The sequence below is a fragment of the Natrix helvetica genome (assembly GCF_964273705.1).
Source record: "Natrix helvetica genome assembly, chromosome: W".
Lineage (NCBI taxonomy): Eukaryota > Metazoa > Chordata > Lepidosauria > Squamata > Natricidae > Natrix > Natrix helvetica.
The window spans coordinates 34,872,550-34,884,606 of NC_138555.1; the positions used below are offsets into that span (position 1 = coordinate 34,872,550).

A 12,057-nucleotide genomic window follows, 5' to 3' on the forward strand; every position below is an offset into this window, starting at 1 on the left:
GAAACGCCACAGGAGACGCCTAGAGAGCAAGTGGAGATCCTCCCGCTCCGAATCTGACCGAACACAGGTAAGAGTCTACTTAAGGACCTACCTTGTGGCAATAAGAGTGGCCAAACGTCGATATTGTGCCACCCTTATAGCGTCCGCAGAGAACCGCCCTGCCGCCCTGTTTCGGGTGACCCGCTCCCTTCTGTCACAGGGGCAGCGGGATCCCCCATTGCAGGGCAGGACAGAGGAATTTGGGGAATACCTGCAGGATAAAATCGATCAGATCCGGAGAGGATGGACCCCCTTCAGTGCTCCAGGGGGGGCGTCCGATGCAAGTCTTGAGAGACCACGCTGGGAGGAGTTTGACCTTGTTGTCACCGAAGATTTGGACAGGTTGCGCGGGCGACTGCGAGCCACCACATGTTTACTGGACCCGTGTCCCTCCTGGCTTGTACTGGCTTCCTGGGAGGGTTCACGAGGCTGGCTACTGGGACTGGTGAATGCTTCGTTGAGTGAGGGCCTTTTACCAGCCACCTTGAAAGAGGCGGTGGTGAGGCCCCTGCTCAAGAAGCCTTCTCTGGACCCAAAGAAGCTAGCAAATTATCGTCCTGTCTCCAACCTTCCTTTTTTAGCGAAGGTTGTTGAGAGTGTGGTGGCTCAGCAGTTCCCGCGTCACCTGGAGGAATCTGATTATCTAGACCTGCGCCAGTCCGGCTTCCGACCCGGCCACAGCACGGAGACGGCCTTGGTCGCGTTGGTGGATGATCTCTGGAGGGCAAAGGATAGGGGTTGTTCCTCTATCCTTGTCCTATTAGACCTCTCAGCGGCTTTCGATACCATCGACCATGGTATCCTATTGCGCCGTCTGGAGGGGTTGGGGGTCGGAGGCACCGTGTTGCGGTGGTTCCGCTCCTACCTCTCTGGCTGGACGCAATGCGTGTTGGCAGGGGAGCAGAGGTCGACCCCGAGGCCCCTTACTTGTGGGGTCCCACAGGGGTCGGTCCTCTCGCCTCTCCTGTTCAACACATATATGAAGCCGCTGGGCGAGATCATCTGTGGTTTTGGGGTGGGATACCATCTGTACGCTGACGACACGCAGCTGTGCATTTCCACCCCAAACCACCCCAACGAGGCCGTCGAAGTGATGTCCCGGTGTCTGGAAGCCGTGCGGGTCTGGATGGGGGACAACAGGCTCAAGCTCAACCCCTCCAAGACAGAGTGGCTGTGGCTCCCGGCTTCCCGGTTCAACCAGTATATCCCATCTCTGGCCATCGGGGATGAGCAATTAGCCCCGGTGGAACGGGCGCGCAATTTGGGCGTCCTCCTAGATGCCCGGCTGGCTATGGATGACCATGTGGCAGCCGTGGCGAGGGGGGCGTTCCACCAGGTTCGCCTGGTGCGCCAATTGCGACCCCTTTTGGACCGGGAGGCCCTGCGCACAGTCACTCACGCGCTGGTGATGTCTCGCCTGGACTACTGCAATGCTCTCTACATGGGGCTCCCCTTGAGGTGCGCCCGGAGACTGCAGTTGGTCCAGAATACAGCCGCGCGGGTAATTATGGGGAGAACGAGGTTCTCCCATATAACACCTCTCCTGCCCAAGCTGCACTGGCTTCCTGTGGCCTACCGGGTGCGCTTCAAGGTGTTAGTCACCATCTTTAAAGCGCTCCATGGCACAGGGCCTAGTTACCTGCGGGATCGCGTCCTGCCCCACACATCCCTGCGACCTATTCGCTCGCACAGAGAGGGACTTCTCCGGGTGCCGTCCTCCAGAGAGTGTCAGAGGGCGGCGCCCAGGAGTAGGGCCTTCTCTGTGATGGGCCCTACCCTTTGGAATGACCTCCCCACAGACATCAGGACAACAACTGACCTCCGCTCCTTCCGTATGAAATTGAAGACCCACCTGTTCCGACTAGCCGGCCTGGCTTAAATTTAGAGCTTCTCCACCTCTTGGGCATTTTTAATTGTTAATTTTAATTTTTAAATTTTAACTGTCATTGGGGTTTTAATTGTTTCAAAGTACTGTAATTTATTTATTTATTTTTTACCTCCTCCATATTATATTGTTGTGATTGTTGCTATTGTACGTCGCCCCGAGTCCCTGGGGGGAGAGGGGGCGACTAAGAAGTCAAATTAAATAAATAAATAAATAATAAATTAATCTACGCTTTGTATGATCATTCCACAAGTTCAGAGATGCCTTTCCTGACCCCTTTTTTCCCTAATGCCATCTGCAGTGTGACTAATGAAGATACAATACAATACAATAGCAGAGTTGGAAGGGACCTTGGAGGTCTTCTAGTCCAATCCCCAGCCTAGGCCCACCTGTTCCAATTAGCTGGCCTGGCCCATTGATAGTCCCATTTATACCTCCTGGCAAATATATTTTATCCTGGGATAGTTTTTAGGGGTGTTTTTAATGTATTTTTAAATCTTTAAATTTTTAAATCTTAAATCTAACTTTAACTATTGTACAGTAAACTACTGCTACCTCCTCCAGCCACACCTATATTTATTTTATATTTATATTATGTATATTATTGTTTTTTAATACGACTGTACACCGCCCCGAGTCCCTTCTGGGAGAGGGGCGGTCTAGAAATCAAATAAAAGTTAAAGTTAAAGTTAAAGGCATTTGTTTCAGACAAATGGCTATCCAACATCTCCTTAAAGACTTCCAGTGTTGGGGCATTCACAACTTCTGGAGGCAAGCTGTTCCACTGATTAATTGTTCTAACTGTCAGGAAGTTTCTCCTCAGTTCTAAGTTGCTTCTCTCTTTGATTAGTTTCCACCCATTGCTTCTTGTTCTACCCTCAGGTGCCTTGGAAAATAGTTTGACTCCCTCTTCTTTGTGGCAACCCCTGAGATATTGGAACACTGCTATCATGTCTCCCCTAGTCCTTCTTTGTTGCTCTTCTCTAGAGTCTCTAGACTCTTTCTAGAGTCTCCACATCTTTTTTACATCGTGGTGACCAAAACTGAATGCAGTATTCCAAGTGTGGCCTTACCAAGGCATTATAAAGTAGTATTAACACTTCACGTGATCTTGATTCTATCCCTCTGTTGATGCAGCCTAGAACTGTGTTGGCTTTTATGGCAGCTGCTGCACACTGCTGGCTCATATTTAAATGGTTGTCCACTAGGACCCCAAGATTCCTTTCACAGTTACTACTGTTGAGCAAGGTACCCCCTATACCCGTGATGGCAAACCTATGGCACGCGTGCCACAAGTGGCACGCGGAGCAATTTGTCAGGGCACGCAAGGCGCTGCCCTGTCAGCTGGCCAGCGTGCATGTGCGCGCTGGCCAGCTGAGCTCACCTTTTTAAAAGCTATTTTTCGCCTTCCCCAGGCTCCAGAGGCTTTATAGGAGCCTGGGGAGGGCGAAAAGAGCCCCCCCCCCGCCCCCCCCAGAGGCTTCAGTGAGCGTCCCTGAAGCCTTCGGAACGCTTAAAACCACCCTCCGAGCAAACCGGAAGTGACTTCTGGGTTGCTCGGAGGGTCGTTTTAAGCCTTCCGAAAGCTTCAGGGACCGCCCGAGGCTTCCCTGATGCCTTCGGAGCGCTTAAAACGACCCTCCGAGCAACCCGGAAGTCACTTCTGGTTTGCTCGGAGGGTGGTTTCAAGCGCTCCGAAGGCTTCAGGGAAGGCTCTGGACAGTCCCTGAAGCCTCCGGAGGGCCTCTGGGGGGTCGGGGGAGGCTCTTTTCGCCCTCCCCAGGCTCCTATAAAGCCCCTGTAGCCTGTGGAGGGCAAAAAAAAAACATGTAAAAATGGGGTGGTCGCGCGTTTTGCGCGCATGTGCACTGGGGTGGTCGCGCGTTGCATTATGGGTGTGGCACGCCCGCACTCAACCCCCCTGCGCTCCCCCCACTTGTGGCACGCGAGCCAAAAAAGGTTCGCCATCACTGCCCTATACTGTACCTGTGCATTTCGTTTTTGTTGCCTAAATGTAGAACCTTACTCTTTTCACCACTGAATTTCATTTTATTAGATAGTGCCCAATGTTCAAGTTTGTCAAGATCCTTCTGTATCTTTAGCCTATCTTCTGGAGATTATATTGACCATTCTCTTATTTTCTTCAACCTCAGGATCTAATGTGGTATATTGCCTGAAGGTTTGATAAATGCATTCTAGAAATTCCCCTGGATTTTCATCCTGTTTCTGTTGAATTTAATAGACCTTCCCTAAATTCTTAACTTTTGTTTGAATCCTAACAAAACTAAGGTCCAATAGTTTTGCAGCTGAATGTACTTGGTTCCTAATCTGGTTCCTTCAGTAACCATGTCCAGTCTGGATTTTTTTTTTACATGATCCGTCTGCAAAGGCTTATTCATGGTTACCTTCACCAGCCTTCTTTTCTCTGTGGTTAATAAAATTTCCATCAGACTTTTTATGTCAGCCCAAGCAGACTGGTGAGTTCAGAAAAATGGATGCAAAAAGGACATGCATCTCATCTGTATTTTCTCTATAAACAGGAATTTGATTTTTCCAATTATATAAATCAGCCATTGAGAATGGAGCATATATCCACACCTTACGTAGCTCCCCCTCAGCTTCTGGCAATAAAATTCCCTTAGGGGCAATTTGAGTTTTTATCTCAACTGCTCCCTTGGACCAGGTTTGTGGACCACTTGATCTGTCCCTTCGATAATCTTTTTGATTTTCTTTTTCCTGGCCCCACCTAATGGGACCGTTTGTTCATTCTAACCTGTTGTGGCCCAGCAGGCGCCGCTGCCGCTGCCACCAGACTCCGAGAGTGAGGGTCCCTATGAGTCTGCTCCAGAGGAGGTGGGGGACCCTGGACAGGATTCCGACGCTGAGCAGGGATCGGAGAGTCTGGTCGGCCACCAGGAGGCGCCTGAGGCATGGAGCAGCGGTGAGACCCAGAGGAGGGGGGCTCCCGATGCCATGCCTTGGAGCAGCGGGGAGGAGTCACGAGACAGTGAGTCAGAACTGAGCAAGGAGTTCCTGGACGCTCGTTACCGCAGTGCCCATAGACGCAAGGAGCGTGGGCGTAATTATCGGTGATAAGAGCTCTCAGCTGATGGTCAGGAGGCTCCTCTCCAGGTTATAAAAAGGGTTGACTGTGCATACGTCCTTTGCAGCAGTCAACAGAAGACTTATGCCAGAAGTTCTAGTCTGGAATTCTAGCAAGCTGGATAGCTGCTTTCGTGTTTTGTTTTTGTGAGTTTTGTCTTAGTGGTTTACTGCCACGGAACCTTCTGTTTGTTTGTGCAATAAACCTTGTTCCCTTGTACTGTTCCGGAGTGTGTTCTGTGTGGGCAAAGGAGGAAGGGGGGTCAGAACAGTTTGCTGCCCCAAACGAACCTCCATTCAGCAATAATGGAGCAACTCCAGGCGGAGAATGTCCTCTTCGCACAGCAACTTGCCTTGTTAACAGCGCAGGTTGCGCAACTTTCTGCTCCTGTCAACCCCCCACCCCCCCAGCAGCAACGGAGGAAATGCCCAGTGACCATGCCGGATAAGTTTGATGGCAATCCAAAACTTTTTGCGGCGTTCCTGGGCCAATGCCGGTTGTTTATCGGCTTGAGAGCGGAGGACTTTCCCACCGACCAGACGAAGGTGGGATTTATTATCAGCTTGCTCTCAGGCACAGCAGCGAGGTGGGCTACTCCTTTGCTGTCTCAGCCGAGCCCCCTGCTGAACGACTTTCAGGGCTTTTGTACTCATCTTCGGCTGATGTTTGAAGATCCCATCAAGGGGGAAACAGCCACCAGACTCCTGAAAGAGTTGCACCAAGGGCGTGGTTCTTTACTGGATTATGTTAGCGAGTTCCGGCTGCTTAGTCAGGACTCTGAGTGGAATGAGCCAGCCCTTATGGATGCTTTTCAGGACGGCCTGTCAGATGCCCTGCAGGACGAGCTGGTGAGAGTGGACAGGCCTCCAACGTTTGATGCGTTGGTTCATTTGTCCCTCCGGATTGACGGCCGGCTGCAGAGGCGGAGGCCTCGCCGAGCGTCCCGGTAGGTTCCGAGAGTGCCAGTTCCACAGGAGACTCCTCTCACACGGGAGGAGTCCATGGAGTTGGGTGCAGCCAGACCCCGCTTGTCACGCACGGAGATGGATAGACGGCGTGCAAGGGGGTTGTGTTTTTACTGTGGGGATCCGGGACATCTGGCTATGGTTTGCCCCAAGAAGGGAGGTAGAGGGGCTGCACGGTCTACGGCCTCCCCTCAACGACGGACCTCCGTATCGCGAAACGGAGGAAGCCCGATCTGAGGAAGACTTCGGGTCGGGCACAGGCCGGAACAGAGGCGGAGGGGCCTCCACGGCATATGATTTTAGCAGCGCACATTCTCTTGTCGGGTAGTCCGCAGGGAATTCCAGCCCATGCCTTGGTCGATTCCGGGGGTACCACAAACTTTATGGATGCAGCGTTTGCTACAAAATACAACGTCCCTCTGTGTCCGGTAGACCCTCCGATGCGAGTGGAGACCATTGACGGTCGCGTGCTTCTGTCTGGGCCCATCAAGGACGCCACGCAGCCTTTGTGCCTGATCCTCGGGGAGCATGAGGAGGCCATCCAATTTTACGTGGCTTCGGGTCTGCATTTCCCCGTGGTGTTGGGCTTGGCTTGGCTGCGGGCGCACGACCCTCAGATCTACTGGTCGCAGAACCGGATCTCGTTCCCATCCTTGTAATGCGTCGACCACACCCATCATGTTTGTGCAGCTCAGGTGCCCAGTTCGGCCGAGGTGACAGTGCCGCCGGGTTTAGCAGAGTTCGCGGATGTTGTTAGCGAACGGGAGGCGGATCAACTGCCACCGCACCGGCCTTACGACTGTCCCATTGACCTGGTACCTGATGTGAAACTCCCGACGGGCCGTTTATACTCCATGTCTGAACCGGAGTTGGCCGCATTGCGGGACTTCATTGACAAGAACCTTGCCTGGGGGTTTATCCGGCCTTCGTCTTCGCCCTTGTCTGCCCCGGTTTTGTTCGTCAAAAAGAAGACCGGGGATCTAAGACTTTGTTGCGATTACCGGTGCTTGAATGCCATCACGATACGTAACCGTTACCCGTTGCCTCTGATTCCTGAGTTGTTGGAGCGGCTCCGGGAGGCAGCGGTGTTCACAAAACTGGACTTGCGTGGGGCTTACAATCTGGTCCGAGTCAGGGCGGGGGACGAATGGAAGACTTTCATGGCGAACGTCGGGTACCACCCTCGTTTTTTCCCTATCACCCCAGTGGACTCTCCGGTCCCCGCAGCGCAGGATTTCCTCTCTGAGCTTCAGGCGGTTAACCAAATGGTGCGCCGCTATTTGAATCAGGAGGATTACAAGCGAGTAGCGGACAGGTCTCGACGTGCGGTTCCGGAATTGGCTGTGGGTGATCGCGTGTGGTTGTCCACGCGGCATCTTCCGTCCCACCAGCCAACGAGGAAGTTGGACCACCGGTATCTTGGGCTGTTCCCGGTGGAGGCCGTTATCAACCCGGTGGCTTATCGTCTGACCCTCCCGTGCTCAATGCTTGTACACCCGGTGTTCCATCGCTCGCTCCTGATCCCTGAGCGGTCGGATTGTCCTCTCCGACGTCCCTCTTCGCCCCACACCGCACAGAGTGACACGGATCCGTGACTCGAGATGGCTCAAGGGACGGTTCCAGTATTTGGTCAACTGGACGGATGAGGACTCGGACGGGGGGACCTGGACCGATGTGACGGCTGTGCATGCTCCAGCTTTGGTGCGGGCCTATCATGTACAATTTCCCTCACGATGGCATCCCGAGCGTCAGACCCGGGGGAAGGGCCCTGCGGTGAGGGATAGTGTTGTGGCCCAGCAGGCGCTGTTGCCGCTGCCACCAGACTCCGAGAGTGAGGGTCCCTATGAGTCGGCTCCAGAGGAGGTGGCGGACCCTGGACAGGATTCCGACGCTGAGCAGGGATCGGAGAGTCTGGTCGGCCACAAGGAGGCGCCTGAGGCATGGAGCAGCGGTGAGACCCAGAGGAGGGGGGCTCCCGATGCCATGCCTTGGAGCAGCGGGGAGGAGTCACGAGACAGTGAGTCAGAACTGAGCAGGGAGTTCCTGGACGCTCGTTACCGCCGCGCCCATAGATGCAAGGAGCGTGGGCGTAATTATCGGCGATAAGAGCTCTCAGCTGCTGATCAGGAGGCTCCCCTCCAGGTTATAAAAAGAGTTGACACTGCATACGCCCTTTGCAGCAGTCAACAGAGGACTTATGCCAGAAGTTCTAGTCTGGAATTCTAGCAAGCTGGATAGCTGCTTTCGTGTTTTGTTTTTGTGAGTTTTGTCTTGGTGGTTTACTGCCACGGAACCTTCTGTTTGTTTGTGCAATAAACCTTGTTCCCTTGTACTGTTCCGGAGTGTGTTCTGTGTGGGCAAAGGAGGAAGGGGGGTCAGAACACTAACCAATGTCTGATTCCACCTTTTGTCTCCCTTGGTCTCCTACCCCTTCAGTGTCAACCACTTCATGTCAAGGCTACACAGGTGGAGGGCACTGATGTCAGAGACAGACACTCTCTTTCTCTTTTTAAACACTTAAACACATCAACAAAGACAAACATGCAAACTAAAACAGACAGGAACTAAAATGTTTCGTTGAGACTCTCTTTTTCTTTTTCTTTCCTTTCTTTCTGGAGGCTTGTTACTCATCCTGGTAACTGACTATATCTCAGAGTTTTTCTAAGAGTGTTGTATTCTGTCCACGCAGAACTACACACTTTACAACTCTTTTTTCCCCTTTGTTCTGGGGTGTCCAGTGTCTTCTCTGTTCTAAAAAAAATTTTTTTTTTGAACCTCTCAGCACACGCTGGCATATTTTTAAAGATCCAAAGTTTTCTATATCTATCTTTTAGACCTCCCAGCAATGCTGGCATATTTTTAAAGATCCAGATGTATAGAGTAACATGTATTTAAGAGGCGTTTGAGGAACGCTCCCTTCACCACCCATGTTCTATTTCTAAGACACTGTCACCGACCTGGGGTGCCGGAATACCACGGTCGCCTTCAGGAACTGCGATGACTTAACCACCCACACAAACCTAGAGCCTCATTAGGATACGCCGGTTCCATTTGGAGGGGACGCTATCCCGGGCTCAGGGGGGTGATCGGGCCCCCTCTTCCACTCCTAACCGAGTGGGTCTACAATTCTTTTGATATTTGCCTGCAGTTGTCTTCTTTCTCAGCCGGCGGAATTTTTATTAACTTGTCCTGATCCTGGTCAGATTCTTGGATCGGTGGTGTCCTCCGGATGCCCAAGAGAGGTCGTCGGCCCTCTTTATTTATTTATTTATTTATTTATTTTCAAGATTTATAGACCGCCCCCTCTCCCCGAAGGGACTCGGGGCGGTGTACAGGCATCTAATTAAAAACCAGATACAAAAATAAATACCCTTAAATACCCTTAAAATCGAATTAAACCTAACAGCTGTACAAGATAATAAAAGTTAAAAATCAACCTAAAACTAACCCCTAAAAATTTAAAAATGCAGACTTGAGGGACTTAACTGGGATTAGGCCAGGCCGGCTAACTTGAACAGGTGGGTTTTAAGCTTCTTTCTTACGGAAGGAGCAGAGATCGGTGGTGGTTCTGATATCAGGGGGGAGGTCATTCCAGAGGGTCGGGCCCATCACCGAGAAGGCCCTACTCCTGTGCGTCGCCCGCTGGCACTGCCTAGTGGACGGCACCCGGAGGAGTCCCTCTCTGTGAGAGCGGATCGGCCGAAGGGATGTATGGGGCAGGATACGATCTCCGTGGTGCCTGAAGACGGGCGAGATGGCCTTGATGGGGCACCGGTCGGTCCGTTCCGTCCTCAGCGAAATATCGCTCTAAGTCCTGCCACGGTCGCCAGAATTGTTGCAGAAATTGACAGGCATTAGACTTCTCAGGATACAGGAAAAGTTTATTTGGCAGCCAGGTTCAGAAAAGTTAGCCCATGGCTAACGTTGTGAATTTCTGAACGGCCTTCATTATCGAAGCACGCATTCTTATACATTCTCAAAGACAGTGTAACACGGAAACACTTAACTCATTTCTTATTGGTTACCTTGAGGAAAAAGCCTTATAAGGAGATGGGGGTCTTACTTCTCCTTTTGTTACAGGTATGGACTATGTGCCATTAACGAACTTTAATTGAACCTTGTGGGTTTGGACTTTTGACATAGGGACATTTACTGGAACATGTTGTGGTTGAAGGCTGATGACATTTCCCTGTCCCTTTAAGCAAGCTTCTAACTGTCCCTTTTATGCCACGTCTTCATTCTTATATTTTAATCCATATTTTATTCTACTTTAGAAGGGTAGGCTGCTGAGGCTTCCCATACTGGGAAACATGGTAGACTGGAAGAGGGAGGTGCTGGTTCAGATCATGTGGTGGGTCATCAAGGTATGTTATACTAGGACAATGTGGCAGTTGAGTGGGGAGCAGGGAAGGTGCTAGAAAGATTGGGGGTGAGCAAGATGAAGAGATATACTGCACTGGACGTTCTTGAGGGGAGAAAAAAGGTGATACACAACAGCTTTGCCCTACTTATCCCATGAAAACACTCTCAGAATATAGTTTTAGCTAAAACCCAGAACAGAAAAGTATGGGTTTTTTCCCTGTTAAACTGTAGCCAATCCAAAATGGTTTGGCAAAATGTCCAGAACCTGATGTGTTTGTTGCAAGCTTGAAACAAAATAAATGTTCTGAATTTTTCAGATACAATTTGGAAACAAAATTCACAGTGACTTAGTTAAGTAACTGGCAACTGTACTGGGTTCTCCAGGTTGTGAAGAGTAATATTGTTAAGATCTTTTTAATGGCAAATTCCATTAGTTAGGCACATGTGATGTATTTGGAAGCTTTGGGAGTATTATACTGATATTGAAAAAGAGCAATACTAGTTTTTGAATCTAGTGTATTGGCTTGTATCTACTGTTTTCACTCTTCCTATACCTTTATCAAAGTAATGTATTAGATTTTTCTTTTTCTGATCAAGTTAAAGGATTCAGAGGAAGGCCTTTGACATGGTGTAAATGCCACCATCACATTGCTTTTATCAGGATCACAGCTTTTGCGGGAGTTGAAGAAGATGGATGACAAGGCCCTGTTGGTAGAAGTGCAGTTACTAGAGAGCAAGACCTACCATGCCTTGAGCAACCTGCCAAAGGCCAGAGCAGCATTAACCTCTGCCCGTACAACAGCCAATGCAATCTATTGTCCACCCAAGTTGCAAGCAGCATTGGATATGCAATCAGGTAAGGCCTCTGTGCTTTTCCTATTATGAGTGCCTTGATCTTGAGTCAACAGGAGTTGCACAAGCCAGGACAATGTGAGTTCTAGGCCTTCTATATAGGCATAAAAGTTGGCTGGGTGACTTTGGGCCAGTCACTCTCCCTTGGTCCAGCCCACCTCACAGGGTGGTGGTGGTTGTGGGGAAAACAGGAGGCAGGAAGTTTGAATAAATCTTTTTCAGAATTACTGTAGGTTGAGAATATCTGCTTTGAATGGTACAGGTAGTCCTCGGGTTACAATGACAATTGAGACTGAAATTGCCATTGCTAAGCAATGTGGTTGTAAAGCATAACATCACAGGACTACATTTCTTAGTGGCAGCAGTCCCAGATGCCATTATTAAGTGAGGACCTCATGTTACCATGACTTCTGACTCCCTGTCAGTTTCCCCATTGACTTTGCTTGTGGGAAGCTGGAAGGGAACATCAGAAATCATGATCACATGACTGCAGCTTGCTGCAATGTTGTAATCATAAGCATGATGGTGGGAATTTTGAAGCAGCTCCAACTCCAGCGACCTGTTTTAAGTCCCCCTCGTTCAGCACCATTCCAAGTTTGAATGGTTGCTGAACAAGTGGTGGTAACCCAAGGATTACCTATAATTGTGGGATATCTTCTAGCATTTTGAAAATAAATTGCCTTATTTTATATGAGTAATTCATTCAAAATAGAAACATCTGACATGATTGGGAGATTACAACAAAAAGAAATATGTTTCTTTTTATAAGTGGTAAGCTGAAGTCATTAGCAGCTAGATACAGATTTTATCTGAATTGTTAGCTAATGCTCTTTTGTTAAAGTTTATCCTGA

The 12,057-nt window shown here is 50.1% G+C and overlaps 1 protein-coding gene across 2 annotated transcripts in view; it reads left to right on the forward strand.

Moving 5' to 3' along the window:
- Positions 1–12,057, forward strand: part of LOC309400490 (26S proteasome non-ATPase regulatory subunit 11-like) — a 145,745-nt gene that overhangs the window by 64,464 nt on the left and 69,224 nt on the right. For both annotated transcript variants that reach the window (XM_081969013.1, XM_081969012.1), the window contains exon 6: positions 11,016–11,210. In XM_081969013.1, the coding sequence (XP_081825139.1) occupies positions 11,016–11,210 (195 nt within the window). The remainder of the gene's footprint in view (positions 1–11,015; positions 11,211–12,057) is intronic.